The sequence below is a fragment of the Falco rusticolus genome, chromosome 2, assembly GCF_015220075.1.
Source record: "Falco rusticolus isolate bFalRus1 chromosome 2, bFalRus1.pri, whole genome shotgun sequence".
Taxonomy (NCBI): Eukaryota; Metazoa; Chordata; class Aves; order Falconiformes; family Falconidae; genus Falco; species Falco rusticolus.
The window spans coordinates 72,387,390-72,412,488 of NC_051188.1; the positions used below are offsets into that span (position 1 = coordinate 72,387,390).

A 25,099-nucleotide genomic window follows, 5' to 3' on the forward strand; every position below is an offset into this window, starting at 1 on the left:
GGACATGACCAATCCTGAGCATACATCTCTCAGCAACACAGTTCGTATGGGAAGAGTGTTAAAGACCAACATCCCCCCCCAAAAGGGGGAAAAAAAAAAAGCCCCGTGGATTTTTCTGAGGTTTGTTCTAAGAGCTTAAGTGTTAAGTGGAGTTCGTTAAGTTCCTTGTATGTGACAGTGCAACTGTTGTATGAGTAGACTTGCAGACATGGCTTTTTGTTCTGCTCAGCTGTCTTTGTGAAATGCAGCAGGGATGTGGCCACCGGAGACCCTGTTACAGCTGCCCGATTCCCTCATCAGTTTTCCGCCAGGTGCAGACCTCACTGGATTCACCACCCTGGTAGGAGTTTCAAAACTGCCAGCTGGCACCTTTCTGCCCAGGGAGTGTGTACCAGAGAGCAGCTCCAGGCAGGTGGTGCGTGGTGGCTTTCATCTCACCCCCTTCGTGATGTGTGCGCAGCTGGAAATTGCTGCACTGGGGTCAGTTGGTATGCACACGCGAGTGAGACTGCCTGCTAACCTGGTAATGTTTCCCGAGGTTGTATGGGTGGCATTTTTGCTCTTTGTCCTTTTAAACCTTTTGAGATGTTTAAAGCCTGTCGGTAGCCTTGCAAAAGTACCTGCACTAGCTGTCCTCTCTTGTGGAATCCGTTGAGCACAAAGATGGCTTGTGCTGCTGAGTTACCCCCCAAGAATGGGTTAGGTTTGCATCCTGGTTTTGGCTGGGATAGAGTTAATTTTCTTTCTCGTAGCTGGTGCAATGCTGTGTTTTGGATTTGTTGTGAGAATAATATTGATAACATCCTTTTAGTCATTGCTAAGTAATGTTTATGCAAAGTCAAGGACTTCTCAGTTTCTCAGGCCCTGCCAGTGAGGGGGCTGGAGGGGCACGGGAAACTGGGAGGGGACACAGCCAGGACAGCTGCCCTGAACTAGCCAAAGGGATATTCCACACCATGGGACGTCATGCTGAGTATATAAGCTGGGGGAAGGAGGAGGAAGGTGGGGGGATGTTCAGGGTGATGGCGTTTGTCTTCCCAAGTAACCATTTCATATGACAGAGCCCGGTTTTCCTGAAGATGGCTGAACACCTGCCTGCCAACGGGAAGCGGTGAATGAATTCCTTGCTTTGCTTTGCTTGAGTGCGTGGCTTTTGCTTTACCTGTTAAACTGTCTTTATCTCAACCCACGAGTTTTCTCACTTTTACCCTTCCGATTCTCTGCCCCATCCCATTGCGGGGGAGTGAGCTGAGCGGCTGTGTGGGCTGAGCTGCTGGCTGGGGTTAAACCATGACACTTTGGCAGGTTACCACCATTCTGATAGTTGGAGTTCTTTCCAGATACTCAGCAAACGTGTCTGAAATACCATGCTGTTGTAAATTACTCAGAGGTACTTTGAGTACTTTCTACTACTAAGCACAACCCCTGGCTTTGAAGTAAAGGCTTAATGATTTGTGCCAAAGTGAGAGCGCTGAAAAAAAAAAGTGTTATTTTGTGTGAGCAGGTGACAGTATGTTAAGCGGAACTAGCAGCCGAAGAAACATGAGGAAGAGGGTTTAACAGAGTGACTGAAATACCAGTCCAATGCTTAAAGGAGTCTAGTTAATATTTTCAGGTGTTTATTACCTTCATTCTTGTTTTAGGTTGGTTGAGAGGTGGTTTTGAAGAGGGGAGAGTAGGAGGAGGAGAGTGGAAGGAGAAGACTAAATCCACTTGCTTCAGACATGGTTGCTGTTTAACTCAGTAATGTTAACTGTTTCTAGCATTTGGCATGATCACAGGCACATTAATTTCTTTAAACTTTGAACTGTCTTAGATATCAGTACTTACCCTGTTTATACTGTACAGTTTGGCTGGTATGGTTGTTAATTTTTTTTTTAAAAAAATCCATTTGAGGAACCCTTTTCACCAGCTGTTGAACTTTTTCAAAGACATGACAGTTTTGTTATCTTCTACAACACAAAAAAGCCAGCCTCCTACTGTGTAATTACGTAGGTAATAACTGCATATTTCTTAGTGGGTTTTATATAATAAAACAATATTTTTACACAAACACACACACATGTATATATAAACTACTTCACAAGTGCAAAGTTCATGTCATGAATACCAGATGAGTTTTAAATTGGGGAATGGAATGCTGCCTTAGAGAATAACACAGGCCTAAAATATATCCATTTGCTTTGGGTGGTGCAGAAATTTTTATTTTTGTGACAGGGCAAGGGACCATTTTTAATGAGAAAGAACACAGCAGGTGCTGCGACGAGCAGCAGCTTTATTATGGACATCCTGTGAGGGAAAGCCAAGACTCCTGCTCGGGTTTTGTTTCCACGTTTAGCAAAAGTGAAGCAGCTGCTTGTGCAGGCTACGGTAACGTCAAATCCTGAGGTATGAATGATGGAGAAGCAGGGCTTGCTGTCACTAAGGGATATGACAAAACAGTCTTGTTCCCTTTGAAAACGCAGTTGCATCTTCCAGGTAGAGCTACCACAGGTATTTTGGCAGTGCCAGTTACCCAGACCTAGTTACAGGGCGGCTGCAGAAAGCCTGTTTAAATAGTTCTGGAGAAACCTGGAGTCTGAAGCTTGTTATGGTTGTTTCAAAGACTCTTCGCTATAAGCTGAGGAGAAATACTTGCCTGAGGAGAAATATCAGTCTAGCCATATGTATCAATCCTGCTTCATGTGAGATTAAAGTATGTTTGGTTGTCAAGGGTGCGGCAGGAGGACGGGACCTGGATTTAATGGGTTAATAAGCGCAGCCATGCCCCCAGCCTTCTGAACAGTCTCTTTCCCTCATTGCTTAAGGCGGGAAAGTGTGTTTCTTTCCGCGGAAGCGTAAGAACTGGGCTAAGGGGATGTTAGCGGGCGCGCCTGGGGTGAGACACGGGAATAACGCGGCCCGGCTGCAGGACAGGGACAAGGACGGCGCCGCCGCGCCCCGCCCCGCCCTCAGCCGCAGCCGCCCCGACGCTCGCCCGTGGGCGGCGGGGCCCAGGCGGGCCGCCAGGGGGCGCTGCGGAGAGACTGCTGCCGGCCGTACGCGGCGGTGGCGCCCCCGGGGAAAGGAGGGGGCGGGGCTACGGCGAGGGGCACGTGACCCCAGGGCGGGCGGGGCGCGCGGCCCCGCCGCTGCCTCGCTCTGGGCCGGGCCGCGCCCCTTCCGGCGGGCGCTGCCGGAATCAGCGGGGAGGGGGCGGCCGAGCCCAGGACGCCTCCCGCTGCCGTAGCCAGCCTCGCCCCGCTGCCGCTCCCCCCTCCCCTCATGGCGGTGGAGCGCCCGGGCACCGGCCCCTCCCACCGCCCGCTCCGGCCTCCCCCTCCCCCGCCTCCTCCTCTTCGTTCGCGCGCGGCGGCGGCGGCCGCGGGGCCCCTCTCGGCGGGGATGTGAGGGGCGGAGGCCGCAGGTAACCGGGGAGAGGGGAGAGGGGGGCGGGCCCGCCGCGGGGAGCGCGCCCAGCGCGGCCCGGCTGAGGGGCGGGGGCGGTGGGGGACCCGGCCGGCCCCTCGGAGGGCGGGGGGAGGCGGTGGTTGGGGGCGCCCGCGGCGGGGGGGGCGGTGCCTGCGCACGCGAGGCGCGTCCCCGCCCCCACGTGCGGCCCCGGGCCCCGCTACGGGAAGGGCCGTGCCCGCGCCTCTGCTCTCCGGCTGGCCCCGCCGCGCAGGGCCCCGGCTGCCGCCTGCCTTCCCCATGCCGCCCGGGGAGCGGTGAGGGGCGAGCGGGCCGGGCCGGGCGGGGGGCGCTGAGCCTGGCTGCAGAAGCTCGAGGAGACCCTCGGCGTGTTGGTTTCTCCGTAGCGGGAGATTTGCTGTGGTTTGGGCTCAGGAGGGCAAGACTGAAAAAAAATAAGTACAGGCTGGGCGCTAGGCGTCCTAACCGGGCAGAATTGGCAGGTTACAGTACGCAGGTTCTGCCCGAGCCCCTGAGCTGCTGTGCCTCTTGCTGTCGGGGAGCTGAACCAGTTTGTCTTCGGGTTGCGTTTAGCTGAGGTCGAGGGCTGGGCAGTTTGGTTTCGGATCGACTTCAGCAGGACCGAAGATCCCTGGTAGCGCTTTAGTTTGCGGTGGAAACAAATTAACTTCAGCTTTGCGTTGTAGTTTGGAATGATGATTTGTGTTCATTCTTACACTCTGAAGACATAGGCTGGGTCTGACTGTCTAGTCCTTGATTACTTTTTTTTCCTGATCTTTTTCAACCAGTCAACCTTCTCCATTTTCCAGCAATATCTTTTAACGTTACTTTTAATTAAAACATAATAAATGTAAGCCGTCGTGCCTCTTCCTGAACGCTTTGATGTGCCTCATTGTGTAGAGTTAGTTTGGTTTTTTTCCCCTGAAAGGTAGCAAGTTCGTTGATAGAAAATTATTGCATAAGTTTTCATCACTATCATTGTATTTAGGACTAGTGTCATACCAGTTCTGCCTTGATTAGAGTTTTTAATTCTTAGGATAAAATCCCAGCAAATAAAAAGCAGGTTATAACAGATTATCAGTCACGTTAAAGGACTGCGTTACCTTAAATTTGAAACTGCCTGTCATAAATATGAAAGGTAAAATTTCAGTGAACCTGTGCTGGTGACTCATTCTGCTGAGAGTGGAGCTGGTGTACTAGGTACAGCAAAGATGAAGCAGGTCACGTCATCTACTCTTAGCTTGAGTCTACTTTGATAGACCTCTAGGAAACAAGCCAATGTGGTATCAGCTATAAAACATCGTCTGTAGTTTGTTAATGTAGTTAATGAATAGCACTGTTTTAGTGTGGATACTTTTTAGTTTTATGTGAAAATGCTTTAATTGAAGGTTTTTATGGAAGAAGCTTTTTATAGAAGGGAATAATGACAAATAGCAAATACGAAGAGTAAGATGTACAAAAATTTTTAGTGTGGTATTTTTCTTGTTTTCTCCCAGTTTCTTAAAATGGAATGCTTGTTTTTGCTTTGTTAATAGAAATCTGCTGTAAAGGATGTTTCCCCACAATTTAAAACTTTTAAAATATTCTAAATATAAAAAGTTTTAAAAACAGCTAGAACTGTTAGCATACGTTTTGCTTTCTGAGTACTTGTGCTAGTGCCTCTAACATTATATTATATATATAAAACATTTTAAACAATTTTTTTTACCTTGCCTATATAATAAGTAAATAATTATGTGTAAAAGTTTGCACACTCATTTAATTTTGACGAAGCTGGAAAACTATATCTGTGTTGGGACAGATGTACAGTGCGAAATTCAAGGTACTCTTTCCTAAATAATGCGCACAGAATCTTTGGGTACTATATGTGTGTATCTTGGCCCTTTAAACATGCACATGATAATTTTTGAACGAGCAGCTCTTATATCTTAATGCTATGTCATATCTGTCCTTTCAGTGTTCTCTCTGTGCCTGTGTTTAAAAGATATGTTCACAAGGGAACAGAGCATAACTGAGGAAGAGGAAGACTTGGATTAAGGAGTTAGGTATATTTTAGGGATTTTAGTAATCTTACGGGGAATATTTCTGTGCTTGTACTCCCCACCGCCCCAGAGTTCTCTATATAAACATCCTTTGAAAACTCACCATACCAAAGCCAGTAATTAAACCTTTATATTAGTTTTTGTAATAAAAGTGCCTTAGCGCTTAAGTTACAGAACAAAACTGAAAGGGCTAGGATAGTATTTCAGTAAACTTTAGCATGTTACCTTCTAAAGAATAGGCTAGATCATAAGTTACTTTATTTGATTAGTGAGTTGAAAAGCAAAGGGACGAAATGCTTCAGGTGAGACATACAGGAAGATCAAATGTAAAGTCACACTACTTTGTTATTCAGCTGGTTTTAAAACAAAAATCCTGTCCCTTTTTAAAGCATAGATGAGAAAATGTACAGTATTGTGTGTTATGCATGCAAGTAAAATTAACTTGAAATTATGGACGTAATTTTTTTTGCTGAATTTCTAAAATGCAAATTAATGTTATTTTTAATTTTGTATTTTAGCAACCTAACACTGAAATATTTAAGAAGTTAATGCTTCTGGATTTTGGAACAAAATTGGTATGTATTATGAGCCTTTGAAAGGCTGATCACTGAACATTGGGATTTCTGTTGTTAGGGAGTGTTTCTGTTCCCTGTGGTTTTACGCCTGTGGAAAGGAGGAAGGGAACACGTAATAGTCAATGTGTATTTGTTAAAAGCAACTTGTTGATTCAACCCCTTTTTCTTCCCTGAAAATTTGTATGGCTAGGAGGGCATTAAATAGGTGCTGTATTTCAACATTACAAACATAAAACTTCCCCTGGAGGTTTTCTAAATAAGCAGAATTGAAAATAAAGTACCACAGAACAGTTCAAAAGATGCTGAATGGCTGTACCTGGAGTAACTGTTGTTAACGTCTTGTCAAAACGGACCTTTGTTTAAAAACCTTCCTCTGTGAGTCATGTTTGTTTAATATTAGTGATCTGGCTGAAAGGACGAAGGAAGAATTAATGGCATTGAGCAGGGAAGGGTTGCCAGTGTGTAAATTCAGATGAGTATTTTCAGGAAACATTTCTGAAAAAAAAAAGATGCTTTTTGTAGGAGTAAGTGAAAGTTAGTAGTAGTAGTTCTGTAGAAACTAATTCAGAGGCTATACTAATAGGGAAGTTGATGTGTCAACAGTAGATGACTTCTCAGGAAGGGCTAGGAAACCCACCCGTTTTGGATTGCATGAAAAGTAGTCTTTCGCTGTATTGCAGAAGTAATAGTAACTCAGCTAAAATACTGTATGCAGCTTTGGAAGTTGCATTTTCGTTTCAAAAAAAAAAGTGAGCTGTTGGGAAAGGACCCAGAGGGTGGCACAGCAGGAGGTACCAAGCACCTAACTTGCAGAGTAATTTTAAGATGTGAGTGCAGAGACAAAGAGAGTTGTGTCTTTTCCAAGTCCAGAGTGGACAAACATAATGGGCTTTGGTACTGAAAGTGAAGATCTAGATGAAGATCATTAGATAGTGAGAGTTCCTAACAGCATCAAAGCATGGCTGCGGTGTTTATGAATTTTCCTTCCTAAGTATTTCCTGGGAGAAGCTTGGCAGAAGGGGCAGCAGTGAACGATGCTGTATGTGGCAAAGGGTTGAAGTAAATAGCCTGTTAAAGTCCTTTTTAGCTTAGTGGCATCATCCCGTTCACAGTTAAGAAGATCAGGTTTTAGATAAGAAAAATGTGGAATCTACCATTTAAATACTTTTAGCATACATTTAGATTACTTCTAGGAGAAAAGACTGTCTACTGAACTCTTGAGGGCTGCTGGCAAAGTAGGCAAAGCTGGAACAATCCACAACTTACAGCTTGTGGAAGTGATGCTAATTTTCTTTGGCTAATAATTCCCTCATCCTTACTTAAGCTTATCTGCTTTTAAATGTAAAATATTTTACTTCATCTCATGACACGACTTCTAGTGTTTAGAACTTACTTGCTACAATAAACATATAACATCATTGGAGCGCTGTGTATGTGCTGTTTTTGGGATAAAAAGACTTTCGAGCAAAGAGAGAAAGAAGTGTTACCTTGTGGTTTAGACCAGAGAGTCTGTATCTCATCAGCATTTGTGATACTTCATGGTTACATCTTCAAAATAAGAAAACAAACTTTGTGGCTAATCTGGGCTTGCTTATGTCCCACAGTTTATTTCAAAATGTTTTTTCTCCGTCTCTCCCCATCTGATAACCTTCAAACTCAGTGTATGTTCCCTGTGTTGTCTATCATGGCATTGTTGCCTACAGAGTTGTGACTCTTGATGCTAGAAGATCCGCACAGTTCATAAATGGGTGGGTTTTGGAGGCACTGTGAATGCTGTAGCTTCTGTGGATAAGGATAGTGTTATCCCCTCGTTACATCTTTGAAATCAGAGCAGCAAACTAATATTCCTCCATGAAACTGCTAGTTTCATACATTACAGCTGAAATATTCTCTGTGTTAAAATCAGCTGTGAACTTGATTAAAGAACCTTTGCCAGAGCTACATCAAATACAGCTAAAACCCCTGCCAGCTTTAACTCTTGTGTTTTTTCTGGCTTCTCTCCTGTTTATAACTTGGTAGTGGCCCTGGCTGCTGGAATGAGACAGCTTTGGCGTGTCCTGAAGCTGAAATGCGAGAGGAGCGTGTATTCTAGAAACTGCTCATTTCATAGCATTTTCTTTTCATATTTGCAAAGACAGTCATTTTTCTTGATGAAGTTTATAAGGACGCATTAGTTCCTCCTTTACTAAGTCTTAGGGTTAGAATTAAACCACTGATTTCCTGAAGTGTAAAACTTCCCATGTCTGCTATTGCTTTGACTTTGCATCTATGCATGTAATTTGCATGTGTAGAACTGACATCTGGCCTGTATGCAAAGGTGAACCAGGGGTTCACCGTGACTGTGCGGCAGAAATGGTCAGCAAATGTCAACATCTGTATAAACCTCAGATGGAAGTAGGGCAGTCCAGCCCAAGCAGAAATGGGACTGTTTTCCTATACTTCTTCACCACCTAACTGGATGCAAGTGAGAGGATCTGTGTTCAGTTTTAATGTTAACCTACCTGTAGCTCTCTGCTAGGTTTTTCCTAGAAGTTCAGCAAGTTAATCAAAGTTGGAAGGAAGAAAGTACAGGGAAGAGTACTACTGGAAGAAAACATGTTTTGAAGAAACAGGGGCAGGAATTGAAATGGTGAACTGTCATGGAGACTGGAATATGATGTTATCTAGTGCTGGGCTCAGTGGGTGCATCCATCCCTCACTGGGCATGAGACAGGGTGCTTGACACCAGTGTTGTACTCCTGCCTGGGGAAGGTGCTGCTGGATCTCAACATTAAAGCTGTGGAACCCAGATTCCAGTAAGCACTGAAATGGAAACATTTTATTCCATCCTTTTCTTTCCTCTCTTTTAAATCAGAAGCTTGTTAGTGCAGCTTACGTCATATGCCACGCTTCTGAATATCTGTAAAATAATTTCTTAGGGAACCAAATGCTAGTCTTGGCACATCTGTCGGTGTTCCTAGGAAATAACTTTTTTTTTTTTTTTAATCTATATGTGATGTTTTCCTTTAGAACAGTTCTATATACTACGGTAATTATCAGTTCTCTTGAAATCACAGCCTAACAATAATTTCATTTTCCTTCATATTATAGAGAGGTTAATCACCTTGAATCTACTTGGAGGTTTTTTTTTCCTCCAGTTTAAGTGTTATTTATAGAAATATCTTTACATTCAAAATCTTTTGTGTTAAATGGAATCTAGAATATCCTCATTGCAGCATGTAACAGGAGATGTACTAAATTTTCTTGTTAAGCTAGGGACTGAGCATGTAAAATCTTTTGTCTTCTACTTAATTATTGTTGAAGGTCTTAACTAATTAAATTTGGAGTCTTAGCAGGCTAGGTGAAAGCCTTTCAATGTAAACTCTGAATTGTTACTGTAGCTAAGGTGAAAAGATGCTTCATAAGGTGTGGGAAACTTTTTGTAGAATACATCAACAAACAGATATTTCTGTGCCAGACTTCCCTGTTTGTTAGAGAATAAGCACATGTGTGTACATCTCAAGCTTGTTTGTGTTACAGAAATTACTGTATGATTAAACATTCATTCTAATCCTTCCTTTCATTTTTCTAGTGAGTTTATATGGAAGAAATGCTGTGGCTGTTCTCAAACACCTTTACAAACTGATTTCAACGTAAGTGTTTGATCAGTATCATCAGTTACATGGTGTGCTGGACATAGATCTGTGTATTTAATGAAAAGAAAAATAAATCACACTTCTTCTAAGTTTTTCTTCACATTTCTCACAGAACTTTTATTTGTTAGGGTTTCAGTTTTCATATGCCAGCTCAGAAACCCTTCCTTCTGCGTGTCCAGACTTTTTAGTCACTCATCCATGGTTCAAGCTTACACATCCTTCAAAGATGGCCTTTTTTTAAAGGCACTCATAGCAGAGACCGTTCACAGAAGAACCAGTCATATGAACTGTTGAGGATTTTTCTGTACAGTATGTGTTTCTACCAATTTAATCCTGACGTGTTTGTTTTGCTCAGGTTTCAGTGTTGCATCATCTTGTGTTGAGTAACAGAAGTTCTGCAGTTCATTGATCAATGTGACAGGCTTTAGTAGATTACGAGATGAGCGAAACTCGTGGGAGATATGACTTCTGTATTGGTCTGGTGTTGGCTATGAGTTCCAGTATTTTCATCGGAGGAAGTTTCATCCTGAAAAAGAAAGGCCTTCTCCGGTTAGCTAGGAAAGGCTCCATGAGAGCAGGTAAATACCCGTTTAAGAAATATGCGGACATTTACATTTTGCTGTTTAACAAAAGGTTGCTAAATTTATGATCTTGTTTTGACTTTATTACAGGAATATGAAACCTGAAACATATAGCTGATAATGTGTTTTTCTCTGGTGTCAGATACACCTAACTGTGTGATACATACTATTTAATTTGCATCTAATGCCCTCTAGGGACACTTGTTGAAGGATTCCTTTGCATGTCAGTTAAGTCTAAGTTGCACTTGCAAATTGAACTTGGAAGCAGCACTCTTAACCACCTACATCTGTGCTCCTTAATGAGTGAATTTAGGAGAAAGTTAACTGCGTTTGAGTGTCGGGAGATTTTTTTGGAAAACTAAAAATCACATTGTGTGTAGCGAGCGGTGTCCCTCAAGGGTTCATACTGGAAGCAATACTATTTAATATCTTCATCAGTGCTGTAGGCACTGGGATTGTGTGCACCTTCAGCGAGTCTGTGGATGACACCAAGCTGAGCGGGGCAGTCTGGCAGTTGACACACTAGAGGGAAGGGATGCTATCCAGAGGGACCTTAACAGGCTTGAGGAGTGGGCCCATGCAAACCTCATGAAGTTCAACAAGGTCAAGTGCAAGGTCCTACCATGGGTCAGGGCAGTCCCCAGTATCAGTACTGGCTGGGGGATTAAGGGGTTGAGAGCAGCCCTGTGGAGAAGGACTTGGGGTTACTGGTGGATGAAAAGCTGGGCATGAGCTGGCAATGTGCACTCGCAGCCCAGAAAGCCAACCGCATCCTGGGGTGGCCAGCAGGTCGAGGGTGGTAATTCTGCCCCTCTGCTCTGCTCTGGTGAGACCCCACCTGCAGTGCTGCATCCAGCTGTGGGGCCCCCAGCGCAGGAAGGACATGGACCTGTTGGAGCGGGTCCAGAGAGCCATGAAGATGGATCAGGGGGCTGGAGCACCTCTCCTGTGGAGACAGGTTGAGAGAGTTGGGGCTGTTCAGCCTGGAGAAGAGAAGGCTGCAGGGAGACCTTATTGTGGTCTTCAATACATAAAGGGGGCTTGAAAGAAAGACAGAGATTTTTTTACCAGGGCCTGTAGTGACAGTAAAAGGGGGCAGTGGTTTTAAGCTGAAAGAGGATCAATTTAGGTAGGATGTTTGCAGCATCCTCAGATAATATAGAAGGTAGAATCTGTATTTTTAATTCAGTGCCTGTCACCTCTGCTTCTAAAAGATGGTTGATCTTGAGATACGTAATTCATACTTCGTGGTTTGGAATGAGAAAGTGTGACTACATTTCACATGTTTGTACATGTACAATACCACGTAATCCACACTCGACTTCCACAAAGCAGCTCTTTTGTAAGACACACATAACTTGGCTTTTTGTGTCATTACAGTGACTGGAAAGAACTTTTTCAGGGTGATGCAGATATGGTCATCAGTGCTGTTTCTAATATAAAAGAAATAAAATAGAACTGATTTTCAAAGTAGGCTGTAGGAGGTATGTGCACATCAGAAACTGAAGATGCTTTGATTTCAACCTCTCTAGCTATAAAGCCTAAGTATCAAACAAAAGGCTGCCCATGTTTTTAAGGGCATAGGCTGCAAAACAATATATTACGGTGATGTTACCAGTGATGAGTTACTGTTTGTCTGTGTATATTTTTAATGGAGTTGCTTAGCAAACATTCTTTTAATTTTAGGTCAGGGTGGTCATGCATACCTCAAGGAGTGGCTGTGGTGGGCTGGACTTCTTTCAAGTAAGTATTAAAAATATATTAAAGTATCAAAAATATAATCTGCATTATATAATCAAAGTAAATAGCTATGCCAGAGATGGCAGCAATGGTTACAAAAAAGGAGCAAGATGGGGATTCTGCAGTGCATGGTAATGCTATCTGGTGATTTGAATTTGATTAGTACAGCTCTAATGATTTTAATATAACTTCTCTCACACCAGAAATTCTTTCATTAATTTAACTGCCCTTTGGACAGTGGAACTAGGCAAACATTGGTCTTCCTGTATCTCTCCGCTAGCATATGGGTTCTGGCTTTTGTCTTAGCAAAGAAGTGCTTATATATACAGGATTCTTTAGAGGAGGGCATATTTTGGGATGATGTCCATTTTATGAACTTTTTTTTTTTTTTCATTGCTTAAACTCTCAACTTATTGGCTGTGTTCAGGTAACTGGGGCTTAATGTATGCATCGCCCTGTATCCTGCTATTGCAGATTCCTCCATGCAGAAGTTCCTGAGTCAAGTTGGCAGGCTGGGGAGCTACAACATAGACACCAAAATAAAACACCTTCTAATTTTGCTGAATTAATTTTAATACCTGTTGTAGTCCTCCAGACTGTTTTTTAAAATAGTGGGGGGGCGAGGTGTATTCTACTAGTACTGTTAGCTGAACGCTGTAATTAGAATTTTCCATTTTCCCCTTACTGCGTGTTTGTGTCTACAGGAACACATGCTGCACTGATTCACAGGTTTGTTGCATAAGACAGCCTAACTCTTGGTTTTTTTGTTGTTTTTTTTTTAATTATTATTACTCTGCAGTGGGAGCTGGTGAAGTAGCTAACTTTGCTGCCTATGCTTTTGCACCAGCTACGTTAGTGACTCCTTTAGGAGCTCTCAGTGTTCTTGTAAGGTAAGAAACACTAACAGAAAGCAGTTGGTTTCAGAAAGAAAAGTAAAATATTTATTTAGAAATATGTCACAAAACATGCTGTAATAAATGTGGTTTGTTCTTAACAATAAATAGAGTGCTTATAAACATCAGGAGTAACTTTTAAGTTTCTCCAAATGTGAATTGACTATGGTTCTATCATAAAAGGGGTTCTATCAATGCATCTACACCTCAACCTGTGAAAAGCTATCATCTCCTGCATTTCAAAAACATGTTGTATACAACAGTATACATTTTCGTTCCAAAGTAGAGTTAAGATTTTTGTCTTCTAACAATTATTTTTACAAGTGCTTAGATACAGAAATGTTTGGGAGGCAACACAGAAAAGGGGTTCTAGGAGAGATGCCAGATATCAACAGGTAATTCTGTCCATAGCAAGTACCTTGAGATAGAAAACTGACTATGCAGCTATTTTAAAGCTGCACATTGTGTATGCAAGTGACCTGTAAGTTTATGACCAAATGAATGCTAGTACTAATACCATGTTTGCTGGTGTATTTTTTTCTTTTTAGTGCCATTCTTTCATCCTTCTTTTTAAATGAAAAACTTAATCTACATGGAAAAATAGGGTGTTTGCTAAGTATACTGGGATCAACTGTAATGGTAATTCACGCTCCACAAGAGGAGGAGGTAGAAACATTGAATGAAATGTCCCACAAACTAGGTGATCCAGGTAAGAAAAACGGTGGCTTGATATGCATGCAGCCCATGATTTATTTACTGTAGTTTCATTACTGCTGCTTTTAAGTTCCAGGAAGATAGCCTGTGTCTGCTTCATATTGTCCAAATGAAGCGGAGATCAGGGAGCTTTTCATGATGCCAGTGAACTTGTCTGGCCTTGAACAGAGTATCTTCATGTGAACCACTGAGATGACAGTTTAAACAAATGCAGCGGCACAGCTGGATAAATACAACTTCTATACATTTTGATTGACGTGTCAGTCTCTAAGCCCAACTTTGAGCTATCCTTAAAATGATAAAGTAAGTGCGGTGGTGTCTGCTGAGAAGCGTCATCATGGAGACTAGCTCCTGTGCTGACGTAGAAGATGAGGTACACACAATTACACATCTGCAAAATACTATGTATGCAAAGACAGTTTCCATTTTTAAACGCAAGGCAATAACCAGCACAGAGACCAAAAAGCTGATCTTAACAACCTGGTTATTGGAAATCTGCCGATGAATGTAGCAGCCTGCCAAAAGTTACCTCCCTAAAGCACATTCAGACACAAGCAAGTATCCAGTGGCATCTACAGCTGAATGAGTCTGTGTGAGAAGTGACTGAGCAGTCTAATTCTGTAGTCATCTTACCGATGGGGCAGTACAAGTAACACAGCATGTCTGAGCGTCCTTCTTTCATTTTAGCTAGCTCACTCTAAAATCGCTTAAACTTTGGTGTTGAAGGAGTAGTAAGAAACATTGTGAACTCTTCTGTTTAAGCTGAGCTGATTGCATTGTTAACAAGTGTTTTCTCAGTACCTCTAAGCCACTTCTGATCGTGTACATAAATAACACTGGTTTTTTTCCCCCCAACCACAGGGTTTTTGGTCTTCGCAACTCTTGTTGTCATTGTGTCTTTAATTCTAATATTTGTGGTGGGACCTCGCCATGGACAGACCAACATTCTCGTGTACATAACAATTTGCTCTGTAATTGGAGCATTATCAGTCTCCTGTGTAAAAGGTTTGGGCATCGCTATGAAGGAGCTTTTTGCAGGAAAACCAGTGCTGAAACATCCCTTGTCTTGGATTCTGCTGCTAAGCCTTATTGTCTGTGTGAGCACGCAGATCAACTATTTAAACAGGGCTCTGGATATATTCAACACTTCAATAGTGACTCCGATATATTATGTAATCTTTACAACATCTGTTTTAACTTGTTCCGCCATCCTTTTCAAGGAATGGCAACACATGGCGGCTGATGACATTATTGGCACCTTCAGTGGCTTCCTGACTATTATTGTGGGGATCTTTTTATTGCATGCCTTCAAAGATGTTAATTTCACCCTAGCAAATCTGCCCCTCTCTTTGCGGAAAGACGACAGAGCAGCAAATGGTACTTTGCTGAGCACGTACGACTGCTTTAATCATGATGAAGAAAGTTCTGCCTGTCTCGGTGAAATACAGTCCACTGAGAGTCTCTCAGCCAGGAGAAATGGAAGTCTGTCGGCCTTCTGAAAATATCTATGTGTTACTTATGAAAAGAACAATTCTGTAACTCTGGACTTTTTTTCTGCTGTGAGATGTCCGAGCTTGTCTGGAAACAGTCATGTACTTTTTTTAACAGTATGTATAGACAATCGTTAATTTTTAAGTTTGATTAGTTTGGATAAAGAACACTGAAGGGGTTTTTATTTGCCTTATTTTTACTTTAAAAAAAATACTAAAATGACCTCAGTCCACAGCTGGTTTTGTTGCTTAAGTTATGTGTAAATACTTTCATTTCATTCTTCTGTTTTAAGATGTATTGCACTAATGACAATTTTATCAAAAATAAATCGCTTTATTTCTGCATTGGTGGTAAAAAGATTACAGTGAACCTGGATCCTTTGTACTTGTGGCCTGACTGAACACTGAGTGACTGTGAACACGCCGAAACAGGAGCTGCAGTAACTACTCTTGTCCCAGTTTGTAGAAGAGGAAAGGGAAAGCTACAACCTAGCAAGACTAATCCTTGACAAATACTGCTTAACTAAAACTGCGTGCTAAACTTGCAGGACTTGCATCCAAAAAAAACCCCCAGTCTTACCAAATCAGAGAGTAACTGTCGGGCAGCAACAAGAAGGCAGGAGCTTCTGCTCGGATAGCTGAGGCTGTAGCTCCTGCTGTGCCAGTTCATGCAGGAGGAAGGATTTGAGTCATCAACAGGAGCCAAAAAAAGCTACTCCCTCTTCTGCAAAGGAGACCAGATTCTGGCTGGTTGCTGCCCCTGCGCTGTAGAGCTGCTCTGTGTTTTTAATGTTACAGCTTGAACTCACAAAATTGCAGTTTTATTTGCAGTAATACAATTTTTTGGCCCTTTTTAAAAAAAACTTGTCACAGCCAGTAACTGTAACGTAATGTTATTACTTTAAAAAGAGGTGAGGCAGGTAGGTGGTAATTCAAGTTTGCAAAGGCAGAAAATAAAATTTAGTCATATGGGTTTTATAAGAACACTTCTATCATAGATGCGAAGGTTAGATTTTATTTGGCTCAGAGACAATTAGTTACTGCTGTGAGTTGTCAGCTTTAGTGCTTACCGTTTTAAGAGTATAATTTAAGATTATTATTAGGACAAGAAAACCCAGTTCCCACCTGTGAAACTAACTCTGCGGCCTTCCTTTGGTATATGTCATACATGCCAGAGGCGCAAAGATGTCAAGCACAAACATTTTGGTTGAAGAGCAGGATTTGAACTTCCACCTAATTCTAAGGGACATCACGGTCAGCAGCACGCAGTCCCGGCAACATGCCCCTCTAACCCTTACACAACGGGGAGCGGCAGGGAAGCACTCTAACCCCTGAGCACTCACTGAACTCTGGGGTGCTGCTTCTAGTACCAAAGCAGGGCCTGTCCAAAGAGCAGGTTACAGTCTCTTGGTTTATGTTGTGGTAGGCACCCTGGCCTCCAGCCTCACTGGTTTTGATAAAAATAATTAAAAATGGAAAAAGTTACACCTTTTGTGCACCTCGCTGCATTTTTCCTTTCACATAGGAGAAGCAGTTACACCAAGTGAAGAGGTTTTAGTTCCCATCAAGTATTAATAATCCTGTCGGAAAAAAAAGTAACCCACCTTTGAAAAACTGGAACCAAACATCTCATGCGGTTAATGTCCAAATTCCCTATACTGAAGGGAAAAATACCAATCATAAAATTTAATTAATGGTAGTAGTTTAAGATGTTAGAGACCAATTCTCTTACTGCTGAAAGTTAACTGGAAAGAATTAGAACTTACTTTACTCACAGCATCATTAGTTACTTTTAAATAGTTCTTAAGACAAAAAACCCCAGGCTTATTAATTAACCATTCCTGCACCACAATGTCAAGCCAAAGCCCCAGTTGCGTAAGTCTTAGCCCTAAACCAGTTACTATCTCAACAAATTAAGGAAGTCGTTCATTTCCTTAATTGAAGCCTGAAGCACAGGGAAGCATTTGGTCGACTAGAAATGTTTCTTAAAGAAAGCTGTCTGTTAAGCACCTTGTAAAAAAAATCCTGCAACAAGCTGCCATAACAGAGCACAAGCATTTCCTACTTCGTCTGCCACGCACTGGGCAGCCTGGTGTGTGCTCTCACCACAACAGAGCACTCCGGAATGGCAGCTTGCAAGCACAGATGTCCTGGGAAAACCTGCGGTAGTGGAAATTTGCTTACAGATTGCCTGGCAAATTTCGGTCCTCTTTTGCTGAGGATTTTCAGTTAATTTCATTTCTTCCCTCAAAATCCAGTTCTCTGTGCCACCCCATTTACCTGCACAATCCTCACCTCCCGCACGCCGCCTCTGTCAGACACTACCCATTACCGGACCGGATTCCATTGCTGTGAAACAGCCGACAAAACCTGAGCAGGAGAAAAGACGTGCTGTAACCTAACCTGGAACTAGCCAGAGGGATGGGAGAAAAACAGGTTGTCAAAGGGATGCATTCTTGGTTTCATATTAGGGGTGGGAAACATTAACCAAATAATGTCTCAGAAATCCATATCCTGGGTAAAACGAGTGGTTATCCTGATGGTGTCTGCTCCACCCATCTTAACTCACGTTTGTTTGGGGCTGATCCTAACAGCCAACTGAAAAGCTCTGCCAGGATCCTGCAGAAAGCAAGCAGGAATGGATTACTACTTTTGGCTGAACGTGTTGCTTTAAAATTCAACTTTTACAGTTTCAAAGCTTTACAAACAATTTTACTGATGCGGTGTTTGCATAATACAGTGAATGTAATTTAAACAAATACTTTCCATAAGTAAATCATGATTAACATCATTAGAGCTTATGTACTGGGATAGATTACACCTGATCACTGTAGTCAAGATTCCTGTAAACAAGAATTCCTCATCACTTTGGTATGCCGGCATGTAACACCAACCAAAATATAAATTGTGTTAGAACCTCTCATTAGGAAAGAAGTAAGCGGTCCTCATTCGAATTAATCAAACTACTGCCTTTTAAAAAGATCAGAATACTATCAGTCACCTCCACGTTAAATAACTTTGAAACAGTCACCTTAATTAGCCTTCATTTCCGTGATTACTGATCTCCGAGAATAGTTTTGCAAAGAGGAAAAATAATCAGCAGACTAGAAAAATTATTCACAAAGCACCAGCAGAGTTTGTTGGGTTTTGTTCTTTTTTTTAATAAAGGCTAATTAAGCAATTAATGCTGTAATACAAACAATTAGGAATCGATTTCTAAAAATTTTTTTTCTACAGAACCCAGTTTCTTGCCCCCCACCCCCAGCTATTATTTTGATAGCTTTGGGGGAAAATTATGCCAGTCCAGTCTGAAATGACCACCTCAGTACAGGAATGCAAAGAGATTTCAAAAAATCTTTTACAGTCGCAGGTTTTTAATCAAAGTGTATAAAATTTTAGTCTAGAAAAATAAGTATGGATTGTATACAGTTACTGTGCTTGCAGACTGAAGAGGACAGCACACCACTCAAATGGCACAGGCATACTGAAAAAAAGTATTCCTTAAAACTGTCGCTGTGGTTTTTGCTTCTTGGGTTTTTTTCCTCATACTTTTAGCCTAAAGAGGTGCAAAAAGTATTGTTAGGTGGGAAGTCTAGTTGCTGGCAAGGGACTGATGAATGGGTGGCTGGAAGCAGCGCACGTGTTCCACGGGTGTGCTCTCTCCATCGCCGGACTTCAAATACTTGTCCAAAATAGCAATTATTTCATCATTCAGAATCTGGAACTTGCGAATTCTCTCAACCATTTTCTTCAAAGGCTGCAAACATCAAAAAAACCAGACACAAGGGAATTAGCTGTGGAGATAAAAAGCCTTAGATGCAGAAGCAGCAAATGCTGTTACCTCACCTCTTTCAGGAACGTTACAAATCTTTTTCCCTTCCACTGCTAATCCAGTGAAAATCCAAGATGCGTTCTGGTTTTTGACAGTGCTGCTTCTTGTACAAAAAAGGGAAATTTACAGCAGCCTTTTTGTAATGTGAACACACGTACATGAGATGGAAAGCATTAAGAAAATCCCGTGTATTCAAGAAATCAGAACTCGACCAGTCTTCAAACTCCTGCACTAATGCCTTAATCTTTTGTTCCTAAAAACCCTGGTGCCCTCATTTTCAGCATTTCATTTTAAAAAGCGATTGCGATAGCTACACTGCTTCCGAGTACAAATGGCTCTGATTTATTGTTGTCTTTGTTACCACAATGAATAAGAACAGATGGTTTCAACTCACCACATTCTTTATAACCTCGTCTTTGCCATCGTGTTTTTGGACTTTCAACAGGTGGTAGCAGAAATCCAACACATCAAAGCGACGCTGCTGTCCCAAAAGGACAATGATCATACAGCCAGCCCAGTGCAAGCCGTCTCCGAAGCACTGCCTGAAAGGGCAAATACACCACAAAGTACAGTTCACCTAAATCTTCAGCAATGTATCCACAACAAATGCTCTGTTATCAGCCATTATACTAAATAATGATTATGTTGGACATTAATCCAGAAAATACTGCAAAAGCTACTGTATATTAAGTTCTCTTTCCAGATGCCACAAGCGATGCAAATGGATGCTTAAAAAACTGGAAGCCTCCCCTCCTCCAATTTTATGCGAAGTAGAGTTACTCCAAAAACATTTACTCCCCATTAGAATTCAACAGCATTGCATTTCATTTTCAAAGAAAACAGAGTGGGAATTCAACACTGCTCTGTTCCTTTGGGCAGTGTGCATGAAAGGGAGCAAGCGTCCTATGCTGCGGCCTCCATAATTGCTCGGTGAAACACACGCTACAGCTCAGCAGTTTTTCAAACTAAGAATATAATCAAAATTAACAAAACCAAGAACAACAGTCCCTGGTTAACTCTTCATGTTAACTTCCAAGTGCTCATTCTTGTTCAGATTTCAGAGAAGAAATACTTGTTCGAAATACACGCACAAATTTGAAGTTCAGCATCCGCAGGGGTACGACCACTATTGAAAAAGGCATGCTAGGGCCTGTTTGCCATGGGATCATTCATTACACACTGGCAATAAATACTAAAATAGAGGGTTATTTTCATTAAAGATACAATAATAACTGTGTTCATGGATTATGAGCCCCTCCTAGTGACAGCAGCACTTTTCCTTGTTTTCACACTGAGCTCTTGCATGCAGACAGGCGAACAAACGCCTTCATTCTGGGGCCCCCTGCCAGTTACAGGCAGGACAAGCAAAGTACTGTTGCCTGCAGGTGGACAGCTGGCAGCTGGTACGTACTCCACTGTGAACTCGTGTGTTCCCACGGGGATGCAGTAGACAAACTGCATTGCGCTCCAGAGGCGATGGAATTCCACGCACTCGTCCACGTGCATCACCCCATTGCTGGGCAGGGGCCCGCGCCAGATGGGATCGTCCAGGAAGGAGCGGATCCTCGTCAGGATAACCTCAAACATGGACAGGCCGCAGCAGAGGCGTTCTTTGGTCAGCAGGTCCCCTTCCCTTGCGATTGCTATTTGCTGAGGTGGAGAGAAAGAAAGTGCAAAATCCTGGTAAAAGCCACTTGACCACAAGGCTTTAAACAAACTGAAAAATAAAATGCACCTCATTTTTCAGTCTCACTTGGTTTATTCTAGGAGAAATATCTCCTGACTTTAAGTGAGGGCAGAGGCCACTAACCTGGGGTTCAGTTCAGTGGAAAAAACATTCGGAGAAAAATTGTAAAAGCCTTTTCAAGCGGACAGGCTTGAAAGTAACGCTAACTGCAGTAATGCTAATCCTGGACTGGTCTCAGGGAAGTTCAAAGAATTCTCCGCCTGAACGGAGGCAGAAAGCAAAACCAAAGAGCTCAGCGCTCCACTGCTCATACAGGCAGCAGCTCCTGCCTGCACTCTTCTGCGCATCTCCCTCGGCTGCTGCTGTTAGAGAGGGGAAAGCTCAAAAGACAGCACAAACAGGCTCAGACAAAACCCTCGGAAGCAATGCCGGTTAGGGCTTGTCCCAGCGCGTGCTGTCACATTGAGAGCTCTCTCCTACTGCAGCAGCACCTGCTGAACTGCAGCACCTGTGATGACAAAAGCAGCCTGACATCTGCTTCAGAGCACTCTGCTCTTAGTTTCTACTATTCACATCTCAATTGCTTGTAAACGGCTAAGGTTAGCAGAAAATTAATGTACCCCTCACACAGAGAAAAGAAAATAGTGCTGAAGCTGCAAAGGCAGTTCAAAAACATTCTCTTTGGCTACTGATTCCAGGAGAGGTCAACTCAAATGACAGCTCATTTTCCAAGAGTTTCTAATCATCTGGCTGAAAGAGGACTAAATTGTTTAAAAATTACAGATATATATATACACATACACATGAAAACTGATTGCTTTTGGTGGCATTCGCAGTAGGACCTCCCAGGCTGGCCCTTGTATTGAGAGGGTATCACATAGCAACATACATAGAAATTAGCATTTTCCCCTAAAACGCGTTACCTCCACCCCAGCCTCAAATGTTTTAAAATTCTGAGCTTTAACAGGTTTACCAAAAATCCATGGAGCTAAAAAAAATCCAGTTGAATGAACAAGCCAGATGTGCACGTTGGAAGTTCTGACAGAGTTATCAGCGTGTGTGAAAGGATAGGCTTCTTTCTGATGCTCAGAAATTTCTTGAATTGCCTCTGACACAAGTGAGACAGATTACCTGAGGTGTGCCTAGTCTTTCAATAAGAGGAACCAAATGTAGTGGAGCATATTTTGATTCCAGTCTTTTCATTTTAGCATCAAGTCTTTCGCCCTCTGAAAGGAAAAATAAAAATAAATAAATTGGGAAAAAAAAGAGAGCGCACTGATGAATTGCAATCAACCAAGAAAATTCTTATTTTCATACAATCTTTATTCAGTACAGAAGAAAACTGGTTATGTTATTTTCATAGGTAATTTCAGCTCTAAAATAGCTGGTTAACCTTCAATATGCTCTTAGAAAAATATATATATTTTCAAATGTTACATTGCGTGTGTGCAAACAGAAAGAAGGATTTGTTGTAGAATACATTTGATTAACTAACTAAATTCAAGACAGAATATAAGGCTCTATTGTGCTGCTGCTGCTGCTAACATATTTGACTCCCACTTGTACTAAGCCAACAAAATTGTCCTTATCATACACAAAATGCTTGACTCTAGAAGATGTGGTATAATGAGGGTGGAATCTTGTGCATGGGAAGGCTTAAAAAAGCAGCTGGCACCCCCTCATCCCTGGCAAGTAGGACATGTTCTCTGGAAAAATGGGAAAATGCTGTTTACAGTGGTCTGGTTAGTTTTATGCAGGGATGCAAGTAGCTACGGTGAGTCTGGAAATATTGTCATAGATTTTTAGTTGATGAGATTTCTCTGAACAGAACAAATCAGCTGCTGTGCCAGCGAGAAACTGAGAGGAAAGGACACAGAGGAGTAACACTGAAAGAAGAGAAGCATGAGAGGAAAAAAAAAAGCTCACTTGCTGAAGATGAAGGATGAGGAAAGCATATACCAAAGGAAGCAATCCTGCAACATTCACTATTGCATGCCTAGTTTAGTTAAAAGGCATGTAAAAAGTCTACTGGGATCAGGGACCACTTGTATTTACTTACTTGCCGACAGACCTCCCATACTCTGAATGATCAAGCCGACCCCACTTAACTGACAATTGTAGAAACTAGACAGCACCTTTGGAAAAGCCTCTCGCCATATCCACGCACAGGGGTAACATTGCCCTGGCTGTCCATCCCACCTTCCCCTACCACAGCATTCCTCCTCCTCCTCTTGTAATTTCACTGAGCCTCGCTAGGCAGCATGTATTTTCCAGCCAGGCAGCCAGGCCTGAATCCGTCCCCTCTGTCTGGTAATTGACAGTGCTGTTGTGCAGGATGGCTGGGGATGGTCACCGAAACCGCAGAAGCAGGCAAGAAAAGTGGAAGGCGTTACCCAAGGAAGGTATTTTCATTTAGCTGATACCTTTGACGTGAACTCTGGGCAGGATATTTTGGAATGGCGCCGCGTGCAACAGGTCACACACTTCCTCTAGGGACTGGAACGAAAAGGAAATGAGAGGCATTTAGGACTGAAGAATCCCCAGGTCACACCAGATCCCAAAAAACGGGCTTTCCAAAAGCACGCCAACGCCGTCGCGGAAACACCAGAGGGCAGCCAGCCTCCATCGCCACTGCACGGAGCCACTCCAAGTTCTCCTCTCCTCACGGGATCGCTCTCAAAGATGATTCGATTTCACCAGGTTGCCTTGGATTCCCAAATAAACTCCAGCAGCTCTCCTCCCACCCTCAGCTGGCAGTTTGTAAAGGACAGGGTATTTATTAAAAAGACTAATGCAGAATGAGTAATTTTGGTGTGAAAGCGGCAGACGGCTCCTGCGCAGACAAACAGAGGGGTGAAGATGATTCACTGCTTGGTTATTTTTACCAATGCTATTCCCACAACCCGTTACTGTGGTGGGAGCGTATCCCCACCATCCAGGCTGAGATGCACGACAGCAGCAGTGAACCACCTCTCAGGAATTATTTCACACCTTTAGGGAGGGGGGAAAAGACGACAGATGTCTCCTGGTTCTTGCCTGCTGTATGCATGTGCAGAGAAAATGCAGAGATGACCAGAAGCAGCCGCATGACTTTACTAAGCTCCTCTCCTCGCTTTTGGAGCGGCGGCCCTGCGCATTTGTAATCCCTGAGCACTAGTATTGGAAGAGATGTTCATCAGCCATACTCTTGGCAAGGTCGGGGTACTGGGGCTCATGTGCCTTTCCCAGGTTTAATTCCTTGATGCCAACACCATGAAGATGCATGTGCTAGGTCGCCAAGATTAACAAGACCCACCCAGCAGCAGAGAAGCACTACGGACCTACATTTTGCACTGGGGTAAAGTCTAGTTTACTTACGATGGACAACCACAATGGAAAAATACTGAAATATGTGACAGGACACTGGGACATCACCAAGGACAAAAACAAGAGAAGGAGCAGTAAGCAGGGGTGTATGACTAGTGTCGCCAAGGTGGCATCCCAAAGAACATACCCACTGCTGGCGTCACTTTGGCACACCCTCAAGCAACCCTCCCAGGAGGCAGTGAGGGCCCTCACCTGCCTGGCCTTTCACCACATACCCTCTTAGCCCGAATCCAAAGTAATCCAGGTTCTCATTTTGTTTCAGCTATTCCATTACTGACTACGGGTTCGCTGCTTGTCAACTGGCCAGTTACTCTCCACCATGAGGAAGGGATCCTCTTAACACCATGAGCAGGACTCTGAGGAGCAGCATGTCTTCATTACCTTATCTAACATCAACAGCTTTACTACGCCCTAGAGAAGGAGTCTTACGTGACGATTTATTTTTGTTCAGCGGCAGGCCCCCAGCCAACTTGCTGAGGAAATGACATAGCTGGTTTGCAGTCAGCAAAGATCTCTAGATGATGGGCAGCCCAGCCTGAGCAGCACCGTGTGCTTGCACAGCGTGGGCAGAGTGCCCTGTATGCAGGGTGGAGAAGAGCCTCCCCACCCAGGTCTCAGAGGCACAATGCAAGTAAAGGAAGAGGAGACAGCACACCTGTTGCTTTTCTGGTCCGTAAGCAATGCCCATGTTTCCCTCCGAAGCACCCAAAAGTATGAAGAAAAGGAAATCAGATGTCTGACCATTTTGTTTGAACGGAAGATAGTAATAACGCGGAAGAAGGGTGAGAAAAGTAGAGGGTAGAGGTAGGGATAAATAGCAATTGTAGGACCGTGCCCTCAGCAGCAGGCAGCTTTGCGTGCTGTAATGCAGAGTCTAGGCATATAGGAAGCAGCCAAAACACTGGACGTGTTTCCCAGCTTTGTTCAAACCAGGACAGATGAACATCTGGCAGAGCAGGCACCACTGTCAGCCATTCAAGCAGCAAGAAGGATGTCCAAGGATGTCCGTTTTAACTTTGTGATGTTTCAGATGACAACAGGAATAACGAGCAGGAAAGGAAAATAACAGTACCAGATGCACAACTCATTGACATAAAGAAAGTAGCTAGCCTGTGACCAACTGCAGGAATACC

The 25,099-nt window shown here is 43.1% G+C and overlaps 2 protein-coding genes across 5 annotated transcripts in view; one reads left to right on the forward strand and one right to left on the reverse strand.

Moving 5' to 3' along the window:
* The first annotated feature begins 3,143 nt into the window (after positions 1-3,143).
* On the forward strand, positions 3,144-15,441 carry NIPA2 (NIPA magnesium transporter 2). 2 transcript variants are annotated; one of them, XM_037376128.1, is made up of 8 exons: positions 3,144-3,406; positions 5,972-6,028; positions 9,600-9,660; positions 10,019-10,241; positions 11,931-11,987; positions 12,784-12,874; positions 13,426-13,586; positions 14,453-15,441. In XM_037376128.1, the coding sequence occupies exons 4-8, from the start codon at positions 10,103-10,105 to the stop codon at positions 15,088-15,090; spliced, it is 1,086 nt and encodes a 361-aa protein (XP_037232025.1). In that variant the 5' UTR covers positions 3,144-3,406; positions 5,972-6,028; positions 9,600-9,660; positions 10,019-10,102; the 3' UTR covers positions 15,091-15,441. The 2 variants fall into 2 exon arrangements, with proteins under 2 accessions (XP_037232025.1, XP_037232026.1); XM_037376129.1 differs by lacking the exon at positions 3,144-3,406 and adding an exon at positions 3,744-3,849.
* A 2,294-nt stretch (positions 15,442-17,735) lies between these two features.
* The window catches only part of CYFIP1 (cytoplasmic FMR1 interacting protein 1), a 76,578-nt gene continuing 69,214 nt past the window's right edge, over positions 17,736-25,099 (reverse strand). For all 3 annotated transcript variants that reach the window (XM_037376125.1, XM_037376124.1, XM_037376127.1), the window contains 5 exons: positions 23,024-23,096; positions 21,732-21,826; positions 20,325-20,563; positions 19,308-19,455; positions 17,736-18,838 (listed from right to left, as the gene is read on the reverse strand). In XM_037376125.1, the coding sequence (XP_037232022.1) occupies positions 18,674-18,838; positions 19,308-19,455; positions 20,325-20,563; positions 21,732-21,826; positions 23,024-23,096 (720 nt within the window). In that variant the 3' untranslated portion in view covers positions 17,736-18,673. The remainder of the gene's footprint in view (positions 18,839-19,307; positions 19,456-20,324; positions 20,564-21,731; positions 21,827-23,023; positions 23,097-25,099) is intronic.

Excerpts from the sequence above, each read along its gene's own strand:
- NIPA2 (XM_037376128.1), top strand. The coding sequence starts at position 10,103 with ATGAGCGAAACTCGTGGGAGATATGACTTCTGTATTGGTCTGGTGTTG. Across the intron at positions 10,242-11,930 it reads GAAAGGCTCCATGAGAGCAG|GTCAGGGTGGTCATGCATAC; the intron begins GTAAATACCCGT and ends TTTTAATTTTAG. Across the intron at positions 11,988-12,783 it reads GTGGGCTGGACTTCTTTCAA|TGGGAGCTGGTGAAGTAGCT; the intron begins GTAAGTATTAAA and ends ATTACTCTGCAG.